Raw genomic sequence first — 27,072 nt, forward strand, 5'->3', positions numbered from 1 at the left:
TTTTGTACACGATGTTCTTTCAACACGTCGTGGATCTGTGAATGAAATCGTTCCCTTGGGCGATGTGAATACCCCATGTTTCATGTGCTTTGCGCTCCACTATCCAATCTGACATTAACAATATTTTGGCTTGATTTATCTCCTTATCTAATAGGAGTAAATTGCCCGAGTGATATCAGAGAGTGACGATCCCCTCCATTCGATACCCAGATTTTAAAAAAAATATGGTAATTGATAGCATCGTTTTCTATTGGAGAGTGGGATAAATATTTACTCAATCTGAAAACATTTTTATTTCGACATCGTTCTTTGCAGATACGTTCATATCTAATCTTGATACCAAGATTAAATCTGATTGAACAACGATTAACTTTCTGCGGCATTTTTCTCTTGGAACAATTATAATTGACACAATTGAAAATGTACCCTGAAAACCTTTTGTATTTTAAATGCGAATATTTGCTTTTATAATCATTTCAGAGGAATGAGCCATGTAAAATAATTCACACAATTTATGTCGCATCAATATTCACATTTGCATTTCTTTTGAGTCCTTTCTCGTTTGAATGGCAAATAGGATATCGATGTCATTCTATCTCTTTCTAATCTTATATAATACATAGTCACTGCAGAATGTGATAAATAACGATGAGAAATTTGTACAGCCTCTTTATGCCAAGCATACGTTGCAACGCATGTGACTGATGAAATTAAATTAAAATTTTCAGGTTTTAAGAAAATCATCTAAAGATTCCATTGAGGGAGGCGGCATGCTCGAGAGCTTTCCGGCGTAGCGATGCAATGCTGGTCCCCCTCCACATATCACCCGCATCAGATACACTGCAGGAGAGATCGGTCGAGCTGTCGGACACGGGGAGATTCGGCGGGGACGGACTGGACAAGCCGCTGGACATGCTTCCCGTTGTCATTCCTCCCAACGAAGGTTGATACATCGACGTCATTGAGCCCATGGAACCGTTAGTTCCCATCGAGAGGGTGTTGAGGCCCGTGCTTTGTCCCATGGTACAGTTGACGGTCTGCTGCTGCATGCTCTGCCCTAAACCTTGGCGGGGTATTGATGGGGGAAGGGCCAGTGCCGAGCCTGGTCCACCACCCATTTGGGACATTTGATGTGAGGGCATGTGGGTGGTCATGTGCGGTGCCATGTGTGTCGTCATACCCGACATCGCCGGCCAGCCTCGTGTGTCCTGGCCGTGGAAATTGCAGAAGGAGTCGTTCATAGGTGACGGAAACTGAGCGAGGCCGTGAGATGGGAGAAGTGCCCCTGGGGTACGGAATACATTTGTGGTCTTCTTGCGTTTCTTCCACTTTGCTCTGCGGTTCTGAAACCAGACCTGTGGAAAGGGAATGAGGGGGGGGGGGGGGAGAGATGAAAGATTGATCATCATGAATATCACCAACAATGAACAAGAGTCTGCATTATAGGTATACAGTTTATGTTTACAAATTCTTTGTTTTCCTTTCGCATCAGAACTTCCTCATATTTATAGATATCATTTGATAAAGAAACATCCGCGTACAAATAAACTCAAGGGAAACTTTTCTGTATTGAGCGTAAAAAAATAATCCTCAGATTCGCACATACAAAGGATGTATTTGGGTTAATATATTGAAGTTAGTGTACTCTGTATGCAATATTGTTATTGCCATGCAAAACGTTTTTTTTTATTCAGTTGATTATTGGTTCTTCGAATATTTTGTGAAAATGTAGAAACTAATGTGATATACATGTGAATCAACGTATAAGTATAAGTGATGATATGGTGCATGTATGGTAACCAATGCAACTATTTGCTCACTTAACTTAAGAAGAAAAAAATCAAATGTTAGTTGCGTGTTATGGTCAAATAGAGTATAAATTCCTTACTCTATGTTGTAAATTGTATACGTTTGTTCAGTTTTTATCTTCATTCGCTCATACTGCAAGGCAATGTTGATATTACACCCCCCCCCCCTCCCTCATGTAACACAAGCGCGACAAGTGAGCTTAGATTTATAGACTTACGATCCGTCAACACCCCTAGCTTGCATAGTTAAATGATCGCACTTTGTCGGATGTTACTCGGAATCTGACAAGCACATTTACGAAATAAATTGGGCCAGGGGAAAAGCGCGCTAATGCATTGTTTACATCTTAATGCTACTTGTATTTGTGGCTTCAAGACGCGTGCGATATAAACTATCGCCAGTGCTATAGGGGTATCCATTTCAGGTGGTCATGTGCTCGCCATATTGCTACAGTCAGAAGAGAGAGGTATTGAATTTCCAGCCTGAATTTAAGAATGAATGCGATATTAGGTGAAATAACATGTCCTATTTTACACTGAATCTTCATAGATTCCTATTATATTCAAAATTATTGTTTTAGAAAAGAGACTTCTTTTCTAGCCATCTTTGCTTCACGCTTCATTCCTTAAAAGATACATTTAAAGCCAGTTTTAGGAATCGGCTTTTAGTGAATTATATTGGATAGGATTGTTTTTACTTTCTATATGATTACGACATATTGCATCATCACCTGCCTATAATGAGCAATACAGGTTTACTTTCCTTATTTTTTTTTGGTTGTTGCTATAGCCATTGTGACGTAAGGAATAGCGCTCAGAAGCGGTCAGGTTCCCCCGATTTTTAAAGTTTATCTTGATATTCATTTCATCATGTAGATAAAATGTTGTAATGTCATAATATGAATTATATTTATTTTGTTGCTTTGAATGTAATAGTTTTTGTTTTCTTTATTTGTGTATTATTGAAGAAAAGAAATCGATCAGCAAGTCAATCAATTGATGATTTTTGTCAATGACATTCGGCACGGCTTGATATAATATGACCACCGAGAAGCCATTAAAAGTATAAATAGAAACTTTAGAAAATCAAAATTGAAAATAATAGCCATAACTAACTCTTAGCTAAAATGAAATTTGGAGAAGAATCTATGTTATCTTTCGGCTGAGCAATACGTAATTTAATGGATTCGAGAAAACAAAATAGCGCTCTTTATAGATCCGTTCATTTGAAAGTTTGTGACGTCGGTTGCCATGGTGAGGATGTCAAAATATAAAGATTAAATGAAGTGATCATTTTTTTTATGTACAGTTTCAGTTTTGTCTAGCATGCATGTTGGCTCATTGACTGCCAATAGAGAGCTAATGAAGAGACGGCTGAACTTGATCATGTTGTTTGAAACCAAAATATGCAGTTACATTTCTGATAATTGATATTAACTGAATAAGATTTAAGGCACATTTTGAAAGTTTAATAAACAACAAAAAAATGGTATTTGAAAGAAGAGAACGTTTTAACTATACAAGATATGAACGATGAGCGTGTTCGCATTTACACAAGTTAATATAGAACTTAATATAGAATGTAAGTAATAAACTCTATCGCAACCTTTCCGTGTAAGCTCTAATTTTATTTCAAAGAGTTTTTCCCCTCTTTCCTTCCTGTTTCCCAATAGCGCTTAGAGAAATAAACATGTATTAAACAGTGGAGCTATGATGACTACGTCTGGCTTTTATAGCTCTCCCCTATCTCAACCACTAATGGATGCCGTCCATCACGGCGAAGTATCGCGAGCGAGAAGGCGGCAAGCACGAGACACGACGCGCCTCGCGTGTGACAGTGTCGGGGGAAACATAAGAAGGAGAAAGTAAGAAGGGTGGGAGAAGAAGTGGTAACATTAGCTGTGTGAGAGTGGCCTCGAGCGTCCGTACGGGCCCGTCACTAAGGGTTAAACTCGCAAGAGCTCTCCTTTACAATTCTCCACGGTTACGATTTTTTTCTTTTTCTTTCTTTTTTTTCTGCTAAATAATAGGGGACATAAACTTCTTCATTTTCCCTTTTTTATTTTATTTCTAAAATTTACACGATTCTCTCTTTAGATCGATGAAGAAATACAGGTTTAAAATGGAAGAGCTTCGTGCTATTCATTTGAACCTATATAGGCATATTTGCACTATATAACTAGTGCCTTTTCCAATGAATTATATCACCCAAATCACTTTATCTATATACATGTAGGCCCTATATCCATCTCTCCCTCTTTTTATTCGCCTCCCCTCATTATCTCTTTCCCTCTCTCTCCCTCCCTCTATGATAATATTGTCTTCTCTCTGCTATCTTGTATGTTTTCATATCATTTCTTAGGTAAGCCCAATACTGCGCCAGGTCATTTTAATTATTTTCTTGATGTCTCATTTAAAGATGTTTGTAAAATACCATCGTCATAAATGATCTTTCCCCTTTATATTTTCCAAGCAATGAATACAACAGAATAAAGTCATATAATAATCGTAATCATGCAGACGAAGCCTTCGTTATTTCATGCGACGTCAATTTCCTGTCTTTGTACATTTTGACATTTCCAACGTTTTCTCTCTCTTTTTAATATTCTATATGCTTGAGTGTTTTCTTGCTGTTTTTTCAATCTTTACAACATTCTCATTTTAATAATTAAAATTAGTTTTACTTTTCTTTAATTTCTGTATTCTTCTCTTGAGATCTTGGCCTTTCAACAGACCTCTTGTGTCATACTCTCTTTCCATTTAACATTTCTCGTTTCTTTTTTTTTCTTCAAATTATTGCCCTTGTAAAGTAATTCAAACATTATTCTTGTTTTCCTAGAGTGTTTTCTTCTATTTTCCTCACTCTCCTCCACCCTAACTCTTTAAACCTCTTCTAATCTCCTCCAGTATTTATCCCTCTCCCGTCTCTTTCGTGTAAGATAAACGCCCATATTTTTTTCGAGTCTTGTGTCAATCTTATTTTCCCCCATGGGGAAATAGATGGGATATCTTAAACCCCCCGGTAGACCTGAGGGAGAGGGAGAAAGCACTCCGACCCGAGCTAAACACTATTAATCTACTGTTTTTGTTTCTGAAGCTGAGCTCTCTAGAGAAGGGTCTTGTTTCCACTGATTTTGTTTTTTTTCTCTCTCTCTCTCATTTGGCGCGTGCCCTGTTCATGTAAGAAACGGTAGATTTAATATTATAAGCTATATTCAGTTGTTTTAGGTAGAAACAAAGCACATGATCCACTGAGGGATAAAAATAAAATAGGCAGTGTGAACAGTCGTTAAGAAGGGTTATAAATCTCGTCTGGTTTGGACGTAGAATCCTCGGCTGGCGCGTGCTAAGTGAGTGTTAATGGAGTAACTATCAGCATCAGAAAAACATTGCATGTCTCGAGCGACTCGCGCCGGAAAAGCGAGCCACATTTTGCTTGGGTATATTGACGAAATCCCGTATCAGGTGTAGCCGTTAGATAGCGGGGCCTAAGGGGTACTTCACGCCGTTTAAACGTTCCCAAAACGACTCTACCATGGAGAGAAAACTCGAGAAAGTGGAGGTCCCACAGGGGATTCGGGTGATAATTTTTCGAACAGGATAATGATTTTGGATGAGTATTGTAGGATGGGAATAACAGGGGGAATAGCATACTAGGATAAGGGGATAAGGAGTTGGGTTACACAAAACGGAAGACCGTAAGCTAGAAAGCATGTAAATTGTTTGTGTTGGGTCTCACTCCATTCTGAAGAGCTTGACATTTGGGCATGCACTTGATACCCAAGTGACAGAGGAAATACGTACTCAAAGTACCACAAAGATATTGCTATACTTTAGTGGTTAATGCCAGAGGTAATGTATATTGAGGGCTCACAATATAAATAATGGAACATGGGCAACTTATAGAAAATAATATTTCAAAACACAATAAAATGTTTAAGGGATGTTTTCTCGAAAAAGAAAATGATCATCAGTATAGAAGTGATAATACATAATTTCACAAGTTGTAGTACGAAGACTAATCTGAATATCACATCAAAATTAAAATTTCCATCTACCTATCTGATTTTTTTCATTGAAGGAATGATTTATGGAAATTCTACTTATCATACGTCTTCGGTAGATTGTAAACTACTGTCATCATATAATAGTTTAAAGAATCGAACTCATAATACAGTTTCTAGAAACCCATGATAATAAATCGTTATTTTTTGTAATGATGATCATGATGGTGCGACTGGAGGTATCATATCTTGATCACGTATCAATAGAAAAACATTAGTGAAAAAGCTATCTACAGTAGATCGAGATATACTCCTTGAAATTCAGACAGTACAAAATATCTATTTAATTCTGTCATTTGATCATGATGGTACGACGATTAAATTATATCTTCAGTACAAACATGCATCATCATTAATCAAGCTATCTACTGTAGATCGAGATATACTTGAGTTAAAAAAACCTTGATTTTCACTAGATTTCCTGATATGTCGCTTGCGTATGCTAATTGTTTTACGAATGCACTGAAAGCTGAAACTAGCTGAACAAAATTTTCATTACATCATTGTATATGGACATGATGATATGACGATTGGTGCAATTACTTCTTGGTCGGCCATTAAATACATCATCAATAACCGAGCTATCTACTGTAGATCGAGAAATACTCCGATATATAATTCGTACCGACAAGGACATTTTTATGTCATTCAATCATGACGATGTGATTGGTTCTATCATTTCTCGATTAACTCTTTGAAAAAATACATAATTAAAGGGGAACTTAATTTCAAGGAGCTCAAAAAGACACTTTAAATATCATGTAATAGCTCTTTTTTGTACTAGGTTAGTATTGATATACCCTTTCACCAAAAAATAATTATTGTGAACATTATTGTAATGTTAGTTATGTTGCTTTCATGGTAAATATTGTGGAATAATGTTAACAATGTAATGCAAAACATGTTTTATGGTAATAATGTCGAATTTTATGAAAGAAAAACTGTCATGCAAGTTGAAATGTATGAGCTGATTATTTATGAGTATATCTTGGTCTTAAGCGTGTCCTATATTGACATTTGCTGTTGCAGATTGGCTGTAATTGCTAAGCTATTTAAATTAGATTAGATTGTGCCTTTTTGCATGGAATTTTTATCATCGAAATTACGAATTTCTCCACAGAGAACCAAAGCAGTGGTAGTAGAAGTAGTGGTAGTAGTGGTAGTAGTAGTAGTAGTAGTAGAATATAGTAGTGGTAGTAGTAGACGTAGTAGTAGTAGTGGTAGTAATAGTAGTAGTAGTAGTAGTAGTAGTAGTAGTAGTAGTAGTAGTAGTAGTAGTAGTAGAAGTAGTGGTAGTAGTGGTAGAAGTAGTAGTAGTAGTAGTAGTAGTAGTAGTAGTAGTAGTAGTAGTAGTAGTAGTAGTAGTAGTAGTAGAAGTAGTGGTAGTAGTGGTAGAAGTAGTAGTAGTAGTAGTAGTAGTAGTAGTAGTTAGTAGTAGTAATGATAATAATGTTAATATCATACGATTATCATTATCGTTGTCTTCATCAACGTCCCAAATCATCATCACCGTGTTTATCACGGTGGCTTCCTTTTGCATCTGATTATTTCATTTCCTTTTTTTTAGAGATATTATCATTTACCTTCAATCTCTAACGTCACTACTGGTATATGGTTTTGTTCAGCATTTATTTGAATCACTGACCATGCAGAGCCTTTGAAACTTTTCCATATCATTGAGCAATGCTCGGTATGAATTATTGCTGAATTTGACTGAACATATATATAATGATTAAAACATGTTAATTATTAAGTAATTGTGTAAATAATAAAGGTAGATGATAAAGATAATATCCCAGCCATGGCGTAGTTTCTTTCAGCAAAAAACTGATCCACAATGTGCTGCACTCAACCCAGGTGAGGTCAACGGGTACCTGTAGGAAGTAATTCCTTGAAAAGCTGTGTGCGCATGAACGCCTAAGCTTAGCCGGGTAATATAGGAGCGCCTTGAGAATCTAACAAGGTGGATATGTTTGCAATATAAATACCCTATATTATTATTATTATTATTGATGATAAATTTTAAAATAAATTATAAAGATATAATGGAGTCTCAATCATGGGGGTACAGATGTGTTACAAACTGGACAACTGAAACCTCCTTTCAATGCAAAAAGGAAAATATGTTAACTATTCATATTAAAAAAAACCACAAAGAGCTCTACTCATTAAATCATTTCCTAAAATAAAACCACACAGTTAAAACAATTTTACGCTAAACATTTATCACCACTTTCAACACAGGCCAATCTCTATGTGAATGAAATAATGTGGCTACAAATTCGCTTTGCTGATGTTTGGGTATTTTCGCGGCTCTGTATCCTCTATTGCTGCTCGCTTTTCTCGTTTCCTTTTCGTATCGAGTCACTGCTTGTTCCAGCAGAATCTCCGCCTGAGAATGGTTCCCATATTTCCAATCACTGTTGAATTGATTTCTGAGATCCACTGAATACATCATCGTTCGTCTTCCGTTCGACATCAGTTTGTCTTTTGATAGGGATATTGATCTGATAACGGGAGGTTTTATCATAACAATACAGACCTGTTTGTTCTTATTACACTCTCATTAAAATCTAATTTAAGACCACGCGTTCACACGTGAATGCGTCTATTATCCATACTCAATTTTCTGACATAATTCTCATTCCTTTGCAAAGTACTGCAATAACAGTGTCAAAAAAGTGTGATAATGTAAGCTATCTTGCCAAAAAATAGAATAAGCGCTTTTATGAAAACACTTGGCATTTCATTAATTTAGACCACTTCTTTTAATGAAATCAGAGCCTCACAATAATTGCATGTAAAAAAGGCCAATTCATTAAGCTATGCAGTGCGTATAAACATACCATTTACATCGTAAACTTTGGGGGGTGAAATATTAAGGAAATTTTGTTTTTCTAATATCGAATAAAAACACAATATGCATAATACAGACACAACTTAGGACAAAAGGTTTATCTCTTGCAAATTATTCATTATGAGCTGTATTAAAAAGAATGCCGGAATAATCATCATTATTCAACATTACAAGTGGGAAGTGGCAATATAGATCTTGACAGATATAGACTCTAAAAATATTGGGTAAAAGTGCTCAATGAGGATAACCATGTGTCAAACAAACATTGGGCATTTCTTTAGGTTTTTTTTTACTTGTCCAGTGTGATGAAAATTTTGTCCATTCTTATCTAAAGTAATTGCTAGTTATATTTTAAACTTACTGGACAATATGCTTCCCGCATAGGGTAAAATACTTCCCCGAATTGGTTGGACACATAATTACCCTCGTGGTGGCAAAAATTTTACCCAATATTTTTTTTACAGGGTAGAGCAATATAGACTATAAAACTATTCCGAACCCACACTTCAATTCCTTCATCTGATTTCCCTTTAATTTAACCTTTAATCTTTAATTCAATCTGTGATCGAAAAATACTCCTTTCCTATTTCCAAACTTCTAGCCACGTAAGTATTGTATTTAAGCATGGCAATGGATATTTCCTTCCAACATTTATGAATAATTGAAAATGAATTAAAAACAGGTGGAATTTCTTTATGCACAGATTTCTGAAAATAAAAATAAAGTAAAGATAAATCTGTTATTCTCGTATCAACAGTACAGTAATGTTGTCGGCGATCTGAAAATGAATTATATTAGATATATATGAGATAATAAAACTGAATTTAATGTTGAAGGCTTATACTCTTTTTATGTGAAGTAGAAAAGTCACTAGGCCGTGTTATGAATTCATTTTATTCATGATCTGAGGAAAAAATGTAAGGAAATATCAAAAAATCTCTGTCGGCTTTTTGTTCTTAACCTCTACATGGCGTCCTCCAAACCTCTTTTGACAAGGGCATCGATACGACACCAAAACAAACACACTACTTCCTATTAAAGAAGAACACTTCTTATACCATCTCCATTCTCCAGCTCATTGAGAAAATGTCGTGTCTGAAAATAAACACCTAAGAAATAGGTTTTGTGTTATTTTGCCCGACGCATAATCCTCACGATATTGATTTTCTTCTGTTAGGCGCGAGCGTTGAGGAATTAAAAGTGGACTGTGGAGAGTCACTGACAACTATAGCTCCCAGTTGGGCGTCATTGCTCATAATGTTAAACATCATTGTCACGGAGAAAATGAGTTAATGAAGAGAATACAGAGTTTTTCAACGGAGATGTCGAAACATCGGAGAGATAAAAAAAGAAAAGGAGAGGGATACGTGGACGCGAAACAAGAGGGAAGAATAAAAATCACAGAACATAAAATTTATTAAAAATTAATAGATTATAGATTTCTACTCTGTATTGAAGCAAAATATATGTTGATCATTTAAGAATACTCAAGGCAGAGTGCATTCATAATATCGAGTGAGAAAATAATTTTGAATATTTTTTTTTTATATGTATTTGATTTTTTCCTTCGAGATGACAAAATTTTCATGTAATTTTTCAAACATATCTGTAGACATATCAAAACAGTGTGTCTTCAAAGTAGTATTTACAAACAATGCGAACTTAAAAACTACACACAGACATAAGAATCATGCAAATTCTATTCTTTAGAATCGCAGTCCTATAAAATAAATCAATTATAATCACGACCGGTTGATGAAATTGTTATTGAGCTTTTTAGATACATCTATAGATTCTCGACCAGTATAACTGCTCTATTCAAGAACTGTCAAGTTTAGTTTATGATATAACCATGACAGAAGGGATTTTATCCAGGCCAAATACAGCTAGACGATGTTATTATTCAACAAATACCCGTAGCTGGCCTAGGTAAAGGTCAAGTATGAAGTGCTAACAAGATGTAATGGGAAGGCCATGAAAAATGATATTACATTATTGCCTTCTAGTCCAGTAGGGACATTGTTTCCTTTTTCATCCATTTTCCTCATGGTCATTGTGATTTATCGAAAACATTTTCAACAGCAATTCAAAGATCCGCTATACTGTATCTCTTTTTCAGATAATAATTTTGTTTCTGAAGGGACTTGAATCACCCTATAGGATCGGTGCTCATTGATGTTTTATAGCCCATCAAATACAGGGAATATCCTTACTTATAATAGAATGCAATATTTATTAACTCGTTTTGTTTTTAATTTATCAAAAAAAAGAGTTTAAATCATTATGTTCCGAATTTCAACTCGAATGTACATGAATTGTCAGAAATTTCAACAACGGTTTATCAATACTTACTCACATAATATGCTAGGTATCATTATGTTTTTTTATCTACTCTATTTGAGTTAATAAGACAGGGGCTGTGTTTTTTAATTAATTGGTTGTTATTGTCATTAACAAATCGTAACTTCCAAATAAAGACAGCAAGATGTTGTAAAGAAATGCATCACTGGGCTGTTATATGTCCGTGTTGACCGACACCGACTCATGAATATACCACATCACAAAACAATTCAAGACATAACCCACTTAATAAATGACAACCCCCGTTTCATTTTAATTATAGAAACACAAAGTCAATGAAACTTCTATTTTAAAGAATATTGTGGTTCGAGGTTTGGAGCGAAGAGGTATCAGAAATTAAGAATCGCTATGTACAACGCACGTAAAACATCGTGTAGGATTATTTGACGCTATTATTTGGATGCCTTTTTACCCATATTGTAGTCGTGGTTATGGAAAAAACATGTGTCTCTTTACCCGCTTATGTTTTTGTTCTAGTCTATCTCTCCCTTATCCCATCAATATCGATATAAGGCTTAAGAAGAAGATCTATCTTCTGTTATATCGTCTCTACGTATTTGCTCTCCAACGTTGATTTATGAAATGCGTGTCACAAATGCTCTGTATTCCTTGTTCATGCGTGTGGAGTATAAGGCAAGAAGAGAAGAATTATTAGTCTCTGGGATTCTAGAGTGATGGAAACACCCATGACAAGTTAATTTGATTTCTGGACTTATCCTGCCTACCACCGAATCAACTTGCTTTTCTTCTGTATCATTATTCATTCTCCTCGTTGTTTTTCATCGCCGCGACGGTATCAGAAATGGAGGATTTTCAAATAAAATATGATTTCGCATTCTGTCTCTTCATGAATACATCTTAAGGCGTCCCTCACTATTGCTCAAAGTCGTCACTCCTCTAACATCGCTTTCTCTAATACTTGATATACCTTCAAAATATTATGACAACCTATAGACCCGTTGAAAAACAGAGTCGTGTTTAAGACGCAACTTTTAAAATATAACGTCCCAAATCAGAGTTTCAGAATCAGAAATAAAAAATTTCTTATCGATTGTCTGGTTGAATTCATCAAATTATGAACATTTCATGACCGTGTCAGTATGACAGAAAATAAAGGAAATTTGATAAAGCTCAGCATGAGCAGTTAAGGCGACTGATAAATTTTTATTTTTCTTAATTTTCCATTGGATCAATTCCACATCTTATATTAATGATATTTAGGATATCTTAACACGTTTGCTGTAGAAGGGATGAACATTTAAAAAAAAGTCTAATCAAACGACCGAATATCATATGTGGTTTTACTAACAATGAATTTTTCAATAATTTTGCCACCGTGAACGGTTTTTCGTTTTCCGAAATCCATAATCATGGTATTATACTTTTTATAGAAAGATTATTAATTGCAATGACACGTCATATTTGATGACAGTCAGTTATCAATTGTAGCTATTTTGTCATTGATAAATAAGGAATTCTCACTTTTTTAATGAAAGGCAATATGTGAATTTAGACATTTTGATCCACGATTTAAAATTCATGAAATTATTTTAAAGATTCATAGAATGATCACTATACTTGTGCCTGATTATCAATGTATTTAAATCCCATGCAACTCAAAGTGCCCACATCAACCTTATTACGATTCTGCCCTTACGTTATGGACTGTGGCATGAATAATGCTTGTTTTTAGACGACTTCTATGAATTCATTCAAAAACCTAACCTCTTAACCATCCCTACCATCCATCCAACTTGATCAAATGTGACATGGTAAGAGATGGCCATACTCACAGAATTCGTGCGTGTTTCATCGGAAACCCTACCGGATAAAAAGAAGGAGAAAGGTACGCCTTTTTGCCGAGCATGCCCTGAATAAATATTACTATTCATGTGCTTGCATACCCTGCAATGAAAGGAAATACACCTACATACATGCAATACTGCATTATGCGTCGAAAAAAATGTTTCGGGTTTCGATAAGTATAAGGATCAGAGAGTCAATTTTGCCATGTTTGCTCATGACGCTATTTTTCTTATAACAAATTAATCATATGCAATTACCGTTTAATAGTATGTCATTTTTTTGCTGTCTAATTCACTGCAATGAAACAAGTAAGAAAATGCAAACGATTTGTTGATAAATATAATAGCTGCTATTTTGATAATATCAAAATGAATTGTAATATTAATGCCTGTAATAAATCGCTTTAGCTTTAATTTCATCTATGACTTAGTAATGGTAGATGTATAACTATGTATGTATATATTCGTGAATGAAAATTATCGTAATGACATTGCTGCAATAAATAAATTGTACGAAAAGTCATATCCATATTGGTAATACAGTCTAATATATTCTAAGCAAGTACAATAATGGATTCAAATAGTTGGCTCATGATTGCACTATTACTCAAATGTAAATATTACCTTGGTCTGGGCTCTCTTGCAATTTGAAGGTTTCTGTTTGGATGGGGGAATAGTGTGTATGGTCAATACAGAAGCTCGCTTATGACTATCAGCGGAAGGATTCCTTTTAATTCAAGTTCCGAAGAGGCGCGGACTCGCATGGCAGATAATGTCAATATTTCTGGTCATCCATCTTATTTCATTCGTCATGACAATAGACCATGAAACACCATGGATGATCAGGGTGGTGGAGAAGACAAAAAGATAAAAAGAATTTCTTCACAATGGTCATGGAAGGAGTGGATGAAACGGAGGGAGATAATATTCTAGTGCGTGCTTAGGTGTCCATTCGCATCGTGCCGATTGCCAAAACCTGGCTTTAATTTGTGACATGCTACCATCGAATTATCTATTTTCTTTTCTTTCCCTTTCTCCCCTCTCTGTTTCTTTCTTTCTCTCTCTTTCTACTTCTCTCCTTCACGTTCTTCCACTCTTGTTCAGTTAGAACCCCTCTCGTGACAACCTACTCGCATGACTTCGACATAGTACACACATCTCGGCAGACACGCACATACACTGGCAAAAACCAAATATCACCGTCAATTTTAGCATGATAAAAGACCGCCTAATTGTGCATCCGAAATTTCATTAAAATCACATTAAATTCAGTAATCAAAATGGACTCGGTGTAGCACAGTGCTTTATGTCATCTATCAACTTTGTCCGGCCATCCTACGTTTGTGATTCCCTTTCAGACTTCTCTCTCCCTCTCTCTCTCATTTTATTTTCCCTCCTCTCTGCCGCCACTTTCCCGGCCCAACTCGGTTCTCGGTACTTTTTTTTTGCTACCGCCTCGAATGAAGCAGCGCCTACAGGCCGAAGTCTTTTAATCGAGGTTGAAATTATTATAGTATCTTTCCCTTATCGTCTGATGCTCGTTTGAACTGGGTTCCAAGCATTTATAATCTAAGCTTTAAAACCTTTACCTCCGGGAATAATAGAGAACGCAAATTGTATCAAACAGTCGCCGACAAACATAAAACTGAATACGGAACAATCCATTTTAAAATTTGTTTTGCATTGTTACAATTTTTCAATAATCTGTAAAACCCCTTTGGAGTGTTTTTGTGACATCGTATATTAATAAAATCATACTAATAATAGACCGATGAGATCTTATTTGAGAGTGATAAAGTTTGAAAATGTTTGTATGTTTATACTGACCACTTAATTTTGATTTTTGTTGATTTCATGATTTGAATCATGTCATTAAACATCTTACTGGTTTTTCATCAACACTCCACCTGTGGTTAACATTATGTAATAAATGGAAGAAAATAATGGCAAAATCAGCCTTTTTTTCTTCATTCAAAAGTGTGATATAAATCGTAATATTGTTTTCTTTTTTTAATATCTGAAGTAGGGACCTTAAAAATATTTGTTTTATTGTAAATTCAACAAAATTAATTTGTTTCATACTTTTCCTGCTATTTTGGCAATTTTGGGAGTCAATTCACGTATAATTTTACTTGAAGACTTATTTATCCACTTTTCAAAATCCAAAATATTTGTAAATTAGCTAAAATATTTTGTGAAATTAATCGATACCAAAAAGACGTCTGTTGTTTGAAATCGGACAGAAAAACAGATGCACTCTTTAAACATCATAAAACAAAGGAAAGGTGAGATCTTGTATTGACAACTATATAAATATATCTCAAAAGTCTATTTATACATATATTTGTAACTTAATATTTTGTAGTTTCACAAAATGTTATAATTGTGTTTTTAGAGGAACGTTTTTATTTTCCTTGATGTTTTCCTTTTAAATCGATTTAATTATGCCATTAATTGTCAAATTATCAAAACTGTACAACATGAAGCAACTTGGTTGCAAGGGATCACTTCCAATAAAACAATTTCAATCAATTCAAACCAATTCGCTCAAATCCCAAAATGGACACTATTAGAATAAACCTGATAACTTTAGCAATACGCATATAGTATCTTTTACTGGCGATATTTACACATTTCTGAACCATGAATACCAGACGATACCTTTTAAAGATGCTCCCAATGTGATATTTGGTTTCATCTTTTAAAGGAGTAATTTGTAGAAACTTTCACAATGTAGCTCTTTATGCAGAGCTTTTGGCTAAAAATACTAATGGTTAAGCAAGATTTAACTTTTGACTGAACTATACATTGCGATAAAGATATCGCAATAAAATGAGAAATTATACTCAGTAAATGAATGGAAGTTTGAAAAATGTTTTATTATCATTGTTATATTACTTTATGCTTTTAATATTTTGCTGCAACGTATACAGAAAAAAGAAAAGCCAAATCAAAGAGGATTTTTTTTTTGTCAATGCTCCCTCGTCCTATCTTAAAGATGAAGGGGTATCGATTTTCATGGAGTCAACCACCCCCTTCTCAAAAAAGTAATAGATACTTAGATCTCAACGGGAATTATCTCATCGTTTTAACATATTTTCCATTGCCATGCTCACAATTTCGAACCACGCCCGCGTTATGCTTGTTAACATTTTCGATTTTCTTCTGAACCGCATTTATAAGAGACTTCTCTCCCGTGAACGAATTATGCGAGCTCCATTGACAATTTTATTTTGATGCAGTTCTGTCTTTTTATTGCCCAAAAATAATACTCCTATCACAATGGGTTAAGAGAATCCCGTTATAATCTTTGCGTGACGTATTTAGTCTCAACTGCGTACAAGCGAGATCCCTCTTAAGAGCTGACTTAAGTCTCCCCATGCACGGTTACAAAATAGAAAAAGCGTCTAATTATAAATCACTGGACGAGGCTAGTAAAGAAACAAAATGGAATCCATACAAGTCAGGTAGCTTTAATTTAAAGTACGTGTTTCAATACCACGATTCGCTTTTAATTAAACGCAAATTAATTTCCGGTTCTTTTGGGGAACGCGGAGATAAAGAGCACGGAGAGTGAATCTCACTCTTTTTCTCGTTCCACATGACATGCATGAGGTTATCCGCTAATCGACTAGGTATCCCGAAAACAAAAGGAAGATGAACAATAATATAAGTGTAATACATTCTCGACTCAAAATCAACCCAAACCCAACCAATCCCTCTCTCTCATCGTCTTCTATATCTCCCTCTTACATTGTGATACTGATACCGTGTTTAAACTGATCTGACACCATTCTCTCTTTCTATCCCTCTATCTTTGCCTTTTATCAAGAGATGTATACCCCTCTCTCCCTCTATTTCTTTCCATTACTATCATTCTCTCTTCTTCTTCTTCTTCTTCTCTCTCCCTTTTCCCCTTTGCTTATTTCTCTCTTTCTCAAACTTCTATTTATGAGATACATCTTTTAATTAGATCTAAGTTTTGATGTAGAATACTATAATAACGTTTTAATTCATTTGCTTTGTTATATCTGTATATTGTACTACATGAATTTTTGTAAATTGGCCCTTTCAGATTGTGCTGCTGGTCAATTTTTATGTGCATATATACCAATAAATAAATAAATAGAAATAAATAATAAGGATGATGCTTGCTATTTGTAGAATGTTATAACCCCCCCCCCCCCACTTTCTCTCTCTCTCTCATTCACACTCAATCTCTGACACACACACCCTCACAAAGATTTGCTCGTATTATTTTAATCATTACTTAAATCATTTAAATATTTTTATTCGGGGAAACCGAATGATTATGTTAAAAGTTTCGTGTCAACAGATAACCTACTGATCCTCAATTAACAATAATCAGCTAAATTATTACTTCAATTTTCTGAGAGTATGGGTTGATTTGTTGAGAATATACTTTGATTTTTTTTTCTTTTTACTGTTCAATAATATTTTCTGTTGGATAAATGTCTAATTTAATTAAACATATTATCCTGTCAGACTATTGCTTATTCGAATTACTCTATACGAACATGAATAAAAAAAACATGGTGTTCAAAAAAGGATAGAATAAATGGTGCCTACATAACGTACACCACTATCTCTGATCTGTGTATATAGAGATCGTTGACCATTCTACATGTAATGAAGCAGACACTCCCTTTGGATTGGCGTATAATGTGGCTCGACTTACTAGATCCAAGATATTTTAAATAGAGTAATGGACTTTGGAGACGACATTGCTTGACAAATTATCCAGTCACTGAGATGAAAATAAAATTTACAAAACAAAATGACGTTTAAGAAGATAAGGGATACAAATATTGAAAATTGAAATAATTCTCATACTGATAGATGGAAACATTGACAAGAAGACAGTTTTCAATGTATATGTATTGTTTCATGTCACGTAATCAAAATGAACGAACATCAATGGTGTTTTAGGAAAACTGGTTTCCATTATACGTATAACGTTTTGGAAATATCATCAAAAATGTCTTTAAACAATTGTAAGTCACTATATAATATGCCGTACATATTAATATGATTAAGATCATAATAAGATAAAAAAACTTTCAGAAATAATACTTTTTTAAGACAGGTGCGAAATTCAAATGTTATTGATTGCCTTGGGAAAACATAGATTATGAACATGATGAATAGCAGCATGTATGAAGGATAATTACTCAGTTTGACTATAATAGTCAACGACGTGACTCATCAAAGCCATTTAAAACTAGAACAATTCCAGACTAGATGTCCTACTACAACAAATTTAATCAATTCATTACAAAGATTTACTCTGTAATTTGCTCATTAGGTATAATACAGTAGTTCCTTGGCAATATGAAGTCGCCCGGTCGTACTAATTTTGAATATGATCTTCTTTATATCGGAATTCATTCATAAAAAGGACCAGCTGCCTTTGATCGCAATTTGTTCCAGTTTTATTAAAGGGGAATGCCCTGGCAAAACACATTCCTATCAAGACCATCCAATTTATTTGCCTTTTTTCATTCTTTTTTTTTCTGTTCTTACCCTTGGAAGAGCCGTGAGCGAGATTTCATTTCAATAATAAACTATCCATGGAAAATTATTCTGGCGTCTTACAAAAACGGGTTTAGGCCCAAAATAGTATCAGACCTGGAAAAATGGAGGTCGTTGAATTCATGATAAATTCTATAGAATATGATGACTCTATCATGGATATTTCCTCCCTTCCCTTTGTTTCTTCTTCTCTCACTCCATCTCCTTCTCTCTCACTCTCTCTATCTTTCCTAGAATTAAATAACTCTGATCAATACTATGCACTTTTAAAGTTATATGTGGATACTGTGCTTCAAGCGTTTTGTTTTATCAAGACAAAAAAGTTGAGTTTTTAAGTGTCTTTATTGTTTTTGTTTTTGTCAAACTGAAGAAGCAAATTGTATACAATGACATATTTATATCATCGAGATAAAAATCATATTGTCGAGGAGAAGGAGCGATTATGCCATTCGTAATATCAGACTAATCTTTTCCTTAAAAGCTAGAGATCCTGACACACATGTATTCATGCCATGCAGTATGGATATCTTTAACGAAAACATTCTATCATTTTAAAATCAACGATCAATTCGCATTCAACTTTTATCTACATTTGTATTATTATCTTACTGTATTGAGAAATATTTTTTGTGTCTATCATTGTAATAATGTTTATGTTTACTATCATGAATATGACGAGGCAACATTCTGCTAAAACCTTATATGTTTAAAGTATAAAGAAGAAATGTGATTTGCGGCAAACAGGATACAAGATATTGAATGGAAAGAAACACATGCAAACATTCCTTATAAAGCTCCATCTTTAAGAATTCACATGACAATTCATAAAATCTACTGTCCACAGTATATTCCGCGTTTTCATCCAACAGGCACGCATATTGAAGATGTTAACAAATGAAATTTATAAAAAAGAATATCTTTTTACGGAGTATTGGCAATCGACTATAATGTAATCAATTTAAACAGACTTGTTATATTTTCATACAACATTTTGCACTCTTAGCACCAAAAACTACTGAGTTGTGAAATATAATAATGTCACCTGCGGCGCTTGATAATATTTCGTGTCCACTTTACAAAACATGCTATTAATAGTCTGATTCCTTTTCAATCCTTGCAAGAATATTATCGAGGGAAAATAAACAGATCAAATTTGACGTAGAAATATGTTTCTGCTATCAATCTGATCTGGGGAAGCTAATGATGAATTCATTTCATCCGACTTTTGACAATCTTGATAGCCATCTTAAGAAGGAGGGGGGAAATTAAACACTATGATTGCTGTAAGAGTGTTCAACAGACCGTTGTAAGCGGATTCCCTCCCGCCATTCCTCTCGGGGGGATTCGGTGCAGCGATTGCCGATAATGACTGGCGCATACACGACATGCTAAGACTGAATGAAATTGAGCGTATAGTTGGGCTAGATTTCTTGCTCTATTGCCCAACCAGCTGCCTGTATAGAACAATGATAGCTACATAAGACAGGTTATTAATATAGATATCACACCAAAGTAATTGCTCAGATTTACGACCAATTTGTCACATGTTGCTGTTCGTGTATCTTCTGTGTTAACTCCATGCGCTTCGAGATCTATCATTTTCAAACAAATGAAATCAGTATGCATCATGCAGTAACACTAAAATAACAGATCGTTCTTTCACTAAAACACAGTTACATGACTTTAAAAGAAACAAATCATTGTGTTATAGGTTTATCCTCATCTAGGTCTTGAAGGCTTCTACAAAAATGGCATGAAAACGCTGTGAAATAAAAGACTTGTTGTCAGAGCAGTACAGAAACGCAATCATTGTATCGTATATTCTTCTTCTTTTTTATTTGTATGGTAGTGTCATGTAATATATTAAACTGCATTATTCTGTATTTTGTTGTGTTGTTTATTACATTGCCCAGGATTTTTTTTCTGAATTGGATTTTATATCGAATAATTGTATTGGTTTGATTTCTTATAATTATGTATTGGTGAAATATCTAGTTTAAGTAAGTAAAGTACATGTTTTTATTATGAAAGTCTCGTTTATTCATTTAGCAAATCTAATTGATATAATGAAGGAACAATGAACTAATGAAATATTCAACAGCATTTTGACTATAAATAAATAAGGAAGAATAGAGAACCACTGTGTATAAAACATGTAAGAAACATAGGACATTGAAAACAAAAAATTCTAGACGCATCTCGCCAGTGGCTGTGTTTTCCATAAAAAAGACGCAATGATATACGGATTTTTTCTTTCTTATTCAATTTTAATGCAACATCATGATCTTGGTCTTTGTTGCGGATTAAGCACCATGAGCGCGGCATGAGCGTCTGAGCTTCATTATCATAATGATAATTAAGATGATATGTATATAAAAAAAGTATTTATACCTGAACTCGTGATTCGGTCAAACCAACCCTCATTGCAATCTCCTCCCTCATAAAGATATCAGGATAATGCGTCTTGGCAAAGTTTCTCTCCAGTTCGTTGAGTTGGGCTGGAGTGAATCGAGTACGATGTCGTTTCTGCTTTGCCGGTTTATCATCATCGTTTCCGCTGGCCGATGACCCGACCGAATGTCCAGTGCCGTCCCCGACCATGCCACCTCCACCACCACCGCCGCCGCCGATGCCGTTGCCTTCGCTGCCTCCACCGGCGGCCGTTACTGGCGGCGTGGAACCATCCGGTGCCCCGCTGGTGCCGTACGAGACTTTCTCGCTATGTTGGCTGATCATCGTGCCGTCGTCATCTACAAGATACAGAAGTGATATGAAAATATTATTCCAGGGGTGCACTTGTGATTATAAATATTTGGATTATATTATTAAAGACATTGAAATCGATGACAGTTGGGGTTATGTCATCACGGGGGAGGGGCGAGGTATGTAATATATCTTTCGCACGGATTTTTTTTTTCGGGGGGGGGGTAAGATATGGAAAGCCTTGCAGCATAAAACAGTATTAAATCAATATGATAAAAGTCTAAATTGGTGATATGACATTAAAAGCTTTATAAGACAAGAATGTGGTTACGTAATGCAGTCAGAGAAAAAAAAACCCGACACTATCCCCCATGTCAATGACTCGAGAACAATGAATGAAGTTATTCGGAATTTTAAATATATATCACAGCTATTGGCAGAGTATTGCAACTGTAAAAAATATTAAGTAAGTACCTATCTGACAGTAGAACTAAAAAAATGCAATGTCTACTGAACTTCCTAAGTAAAAGTGATACATTTACCAAACAATCTCAAGCTTTATAAGAAAAGAAGATGGGTAAAAGCTAGTCAGATCACGTGAAACCCTTTCCATTCCAATTTTAAGATCGTTTATGAAGTTTAGTAAATTGGCTAGTCTTCAATCATGATTTGACAAGTCGGATATTAGAAATCGCCGTATCCATGCAAGGAGTTGGATCTACTACCCATCTTATATCAGTCAGCATCCTTTAGATATTTGATCCAAGACAATATTATATACTGGGTTATAAAGACAGAAAATAAGATGGAAAGGCTGTATGACGTTTCAATGTCGATAAACGATAAATAACAGATACGGGGGGATATCCCCTTACTTATGTTACTACTCGAAGTATTGCGTATACTCTTCTTAAATTACCCTTTGTAAGTTTAAAGTCTAAAGGTTCCGTGTTAATTTTATCAAAGTAAAAGTAACTCTAAATTTGATAAATGATAATTAGACATGAAATATCGACCAGGTGCTCCACATGCAAGATACGGATTATCTACATAAGTACATGTACTTCCAAGAGAGTTGAATTGATTTTCTCTGTTTGGTCTATTAATTTCGACTCCTACATTACTCTTTCGATTCTGGAATGTAATATTTATGTTTACTTACCATTGATTTTATTATATATTTTATTATATACAGGGTAGCTTATTCAGTGGTCTAACTATTTACAGAAAGTGTATGGTAAGCTATCCCCACTAAAGACAAAGATATTTACACTCTTAAAATGTTGGGCAACATACTGTCCACACAAGAATAGGTTTTAAAAATGTATCCAACTATGGGCAGCTTTCAACCAATACTGTGTAGTTTTCACACAAAACACTCATTATTGGTTCAAAACTACCCCGAATTGGACAAAGTTTTAACCAATTACTGTTGTGTGGACAGCATGTTGCCCAACATCTTTAAGAGTGTAGAGACATTTTCTGATAAATAGGTAAGTAAGAGGTCGACGGAAAGAGAGAGGGACGGGGATCGGTAAGAGGTGTGGGTGTTGAGAAAAGTTGGATGTAGAATACAGAGAGAGAGAGGGGGGGGGGGGCGAACATCAAATGAAGATATAAAATTATTACCTCTTAAGTCTGCAATCAAGGAAGAGAGAAGGGAATGATAATTCTTTTAAAGCCGATGAGATTTATAAAGAAATAGAGTTGTAAAAAAAATTATGCACGATGATTTTATAAAGAAGATTGAAGCTTGAAAATCTGTAGAAGAAACTATAATGACAGGATGAGCAAGGGGATAAACAGATAAGCAGGAGTTAGATACAAACGAAGAGAGAAAGAAAACATAGAGGAAAAATGAGAAACGAAGAGAGAGACAGAGAAAGAAAGAGACAGTAATGGGTAGAGAGAGATAAATATATAAATGGGAGAGAGATATAAAGGGAAGATGAAGATTTAAAAAGAATCAAGTCATGACTGTTTATATGACATATTTTCTTAATAAAATGGGAGAAAGAGAAAAACGAGGAGAGGTGTGGAAGAACGATGGGAGAAAAAGAATTTCAACACACCACAAACACAAGGGGAAAAACACATAATTTCAGACTTCTATTGATTCTACTAATGGCCAGAGTTACGGCCAGGTAATTTTTTTTTATCACAGTTAATATATTTTGTCATGATGACCCATAGCTCAATTATATATTTTTCGTCAGCTGAAAACCATAACTGGACATTCTAATGTTTGTCACTCTCCGCGCGACCTCACCCTCACGCACACACGCGCACGTGTAGTAGCCAAGGAAACTCCAATCCTAATCATATCAAGTTTGAATCAATTGTCAGTACATCAGTCCTTATGTCGGAATAGATAATTCATGGCGGGTCCAAATCGCATTAGCAATCCCTTTTCTTTTCTATCGCATGGAGTGGATAATGAATTAGCATATTAGAATTGAGGACTTTGACAAAGGACAATGATTACATTCGTGATGTAATCAAACTACTTTGGTTTGTTGAGTTTTAGCAGCATACTACTGTATTTTATAACCACAAGGGAATAAATTTTGTTGCTTTAAATGTATATTTTAATTGTTTATTACCTCCGATTTGATTTTTAAATCTCACTAAGAAGGCCCTTTCATTATCATGTACATGATGTATAGGTTGATATCTAAATTGATGTACAAACTCAGTTTGTATGAAAGAAATGTATTTTGTGAATCGTTAGATAAGCTGAGAGGGATCTTGAATACATTCTTTCTGGGAGATGAATTGGAATACATGTACCCTCGTGGTTTCATTTCAAATAAATAAAGAGCATTAGAAATACTAGGAAGCATTTTCACTAATTGACGAGTTCAATTTATGATAAAGCCCTGAACATGGGCTAGCAATAATGTGCAAATAATTGTTAAGTGTTTGCTTTGCAATGCGAATCCATAGAGTGCTTTCGTATTCTGAAAAAGAAAAACTGGTGTTTTCTTTTCATTAAGATATTTTCCTAGCTATATAGAAAGTGGCCGTAATTGATAACCAATTTGTTTAGGTGTCGTGTGCACGATTAAACATAATTTGATTTAGATAGAGTAATGTAATACAATTAGCAGCATACTTATAATCGACGTAGTAACAATATATCAATGATGTAATCAAAGCAATAAATTGTCATTAGACGAGGGAAGATTATAATTAACAAATCTCAATTAATATTGAAAGTAAATACTATAAAGAATTCTGACAAACCTACTTAACTACATACCGCTTTCTGATTTCAAAGCTTACAGTTAGAAAAGTAGGAGTCGTGGCCAAAGTATATATAAAGATTGACGTATCCATGGTTATTTGCAAGCCTTAATTGTTTTGTAGAGCTTATCCTGCTCATTAAATGTCGGAATTCCCGTTGCGTGTCCAAAATAAGTATGTATGTTGATTACAGCATATACGCCCTTGAGTATTATTAAAGGATATCATCGTTTTATAACTTCTTAAAATTTTCCCTTTTCGAAAATGGACATACCTGATTCATTTACTCATTATTTGTGAAGCAATATTCTTATCTACAATGTGACATGTTTTAAGTTTTATGTAAAAGGAAAAGGGAAAGTGAATGTTGGATAGAAAAATGATAGGAACAAATTGAACTATTTACAATTTATTGCAGTGAGGAAATAACAAACAAAAAACACGTCGATTTAGTGGCTGACACCATTACCTATATATGTGTTAAAAATCTACCTGAACGTTTATGCATGTATATTAATGACAAATAGATTTTTATCGAAATTAAAAACATTTCGCACGAAATATCTCCCACAAATTGAAAAAATAGATAAACCTTTTCGAAGACTCGATTCTGCATTAATTTAAGTTCTATTTAGTGCTCATGAAACGCCACTTTTCATTTAATTGAAAATCTCGTTGTGCAAATATTAAGTTAATTTGTCGGAACCATCAAGATAATTCGTATGATTATCGATTTTGTTAAACTGAGGTAGCAATGCCGTCTTTAAAGGCAATAATTTTCATTGTGTTATGGTATTCTCTGGGTGAGCTTATTCTCTAAAATTTTGGTGAGTAGTAAATGAATTTCATTTGTATTATATTTTATAAATGACAGAGGTGCTCAAAATTTAAATGGTTCACAATGATAAAGCTGCATTATAGTGATGTTTTTTCTTGATTGAAATCATATGACAAACATTGACGTTATGTGGTTTTAGATCTGTTCATTAATTGATCACGGTGGTAACTTTCGCCAATAACCATGGTAACCTGGTACACGATACGAATGGCTATATACGTGTTGTGATTCTTGACCTTGAAGTCACTCCTTATAACAGGAAATTGACAAAAGTATATGAGAAATATTGTAGAGCTTGAAAATAAATTAGGAATTTAAAGAATAACTGGATAACAAAACTGATTTTTGTTGCGGTACTCGAGTGTAACATTTTGAGAGCAATGTAAGTTTTATTAGTTCCAAAGACCTATAAATTGTAATGTTATCATAGTGCCAATGATAAACAAACAGGCCATGATATAATGACAACCGTTTATTCAAGTTCATATCACCATCCAGGATAACATCTGTTTACTTCTGTTCGGAGCGAGAGTGGTGTACATGAATATATGTATTGATGATTTTATCACAGTCAAAATACTACTCATACCTAAGTAAATACGATAATCAGTTTTAACATCCTGTCTCAAAAACGATAATTGATTTCAACATTAAAAACTTTATCATGGAATATTGCTTCTTATAAAATGAATGGTTTAATACTGAATGCTTGAACGTAACACGCGACTTCAACATGACTTCAATTCAACATTTATTTCCTTAGATAAAAGCATTAATACATAATACATTTTCAAAAGATGAATTAAACTCTACAATGGAGGTAACAACTCAGTAAGCAGAGCTTGTGACGAGTGGCACGTGACATATAGACAATAAAATTATAATACATGAAAAAAAGTATCCATACAAAGTACATTACATAAAAAGGGGAAAACATAAACGAAAACAAAACAGGGCAACTCTATGTACTCTATATCAAATGAAACAGTAAACAAATCGTCAAACCAATCAACCCACAACTGAAACTAAGCATATCACTCAATTCAGGGACCGGACGTAAGTTTTTTTTCTTAAGTTTTATTTCTTTAATATCTTTAAGCTTCTTTTATTTTCTTTAATTGGTTAATGGAACAATGACGACAGGTAATTGTAAGTTAGACACGTTTCTAAAATGGTTTAATCTGCATAAATGACCATCATTAACATGACTAGAAACGTAAATAACTTTTGATGAACATAACTTTATCTGTAATCTTTAATCTCTATGCCTACGCAGAGCTTAATACTTAAGGCCACGTACAAGGGAAGTATTATATAAATCATCAAAATGCTAAGTGTTTATCTTGCTCGTCTAATACTCACTTCTGACTGCCGATGATGTAATCATCTTGTTAGTATTATCCAATCCACCAGTGACAAGAAGAGCCTCTGTGGATAGTTCCATTGACGGAACATGGGCTAGAGTTCGCTCCATTCTATCAAAGATACCCGGAGACAAGTCCTGAGGAAAGTGGCCCGATGCTGGGTGATGGTATCTCGCTACAAACGCCACCTTTAACAATTATCTTTCCCTTCACCGACGTGCAAGAAATAATCAGACTAGAGAACCATTCCTCATGTAACACAATGAGTGAAAATGTACCGAATACCCCAAAAATCTAGTCGTCTGGCCAGCGTCTGTCAATATTGTCAATATTTCTCAGTCATGAACAACGTGACTAGTGTCTGGTTGTCGCAATGAATCAGTTGATATTGACGGAGGAGAGTAGGGAGAGAAGAGGACTTGGAAAGCCCTGGCGGAGTTTTATGCGGTCAACTAACGATATCCCGGCCTGGT

The 27,072-nt window shown here is 34.7% G+C and overlaps 1 protein-coding gene across 1 annotated transcript; it reads right to left on the minus strand.

The window, feature by feature from the left end:
* On the minus strand, window positions 1–27,072 carry LOC121416157 (homeobox protein orthopedia). Its single transcript, XM_041609633.1, has 3 exons — window positions 26,598–27,072; window positions 20,840–21,198; window positions 1–1,355 (listed from the first exon to the last, which is right to left on the minus strand). Exons 1-3 carry the CDS (start codon window positions 26,707–26,709, stop codon window positions 741–743), a joined length of 1,086 nt encoding a protein of 361 aa, XP_041465567.1. The 5' UTR covers window positions 26,710–27,072; the 3' UTR covers window positions 1–740.

The sequence above is a fragment of the Lytechinus variegatus genome, chromosome 5, assembly GCF_018143015.1.
Source record: "Lytechinus variegatus isolate NC3 chromosome 5, Lvar_3.0, whole genome shotgun sequence".
In the NCBI taxonomy this organism is placed as follows: Eukaryota; Metazoa; Echinodermata; class Echinoidea; order Temnopleuroida; family Toxopneustidae; genus Lytechinus; species Lytechinus variegatus.

What these genes read in the sequence shown, in the direction of transcription:
- LOC121416157 (XM_041609633.1), bottom strand. Translation starts at nt 26,709, where the DNA reads ATGGAGCGAACTCTAGCCCATGTTCCGTCAATGGAACTATCCACAGAG. An exon ending in TACATCATCGGCAGTCAGAA is followed by an intron (nt 21,199 to 26,597) that starts GTGAGTATTAGA and finishes TGTATCTTGTAG; the next exon opens with ATGACGACGGCACGATGATC. An exon ending in TGACCGAATCACGAGTTCAG is followed by an intron (nt 1,356 to 20,839) that starts GTATAAATACTT and finishes CCCTTTCCACAG; the next exon opens with GTCTGGTTTCAGAACCGCAG.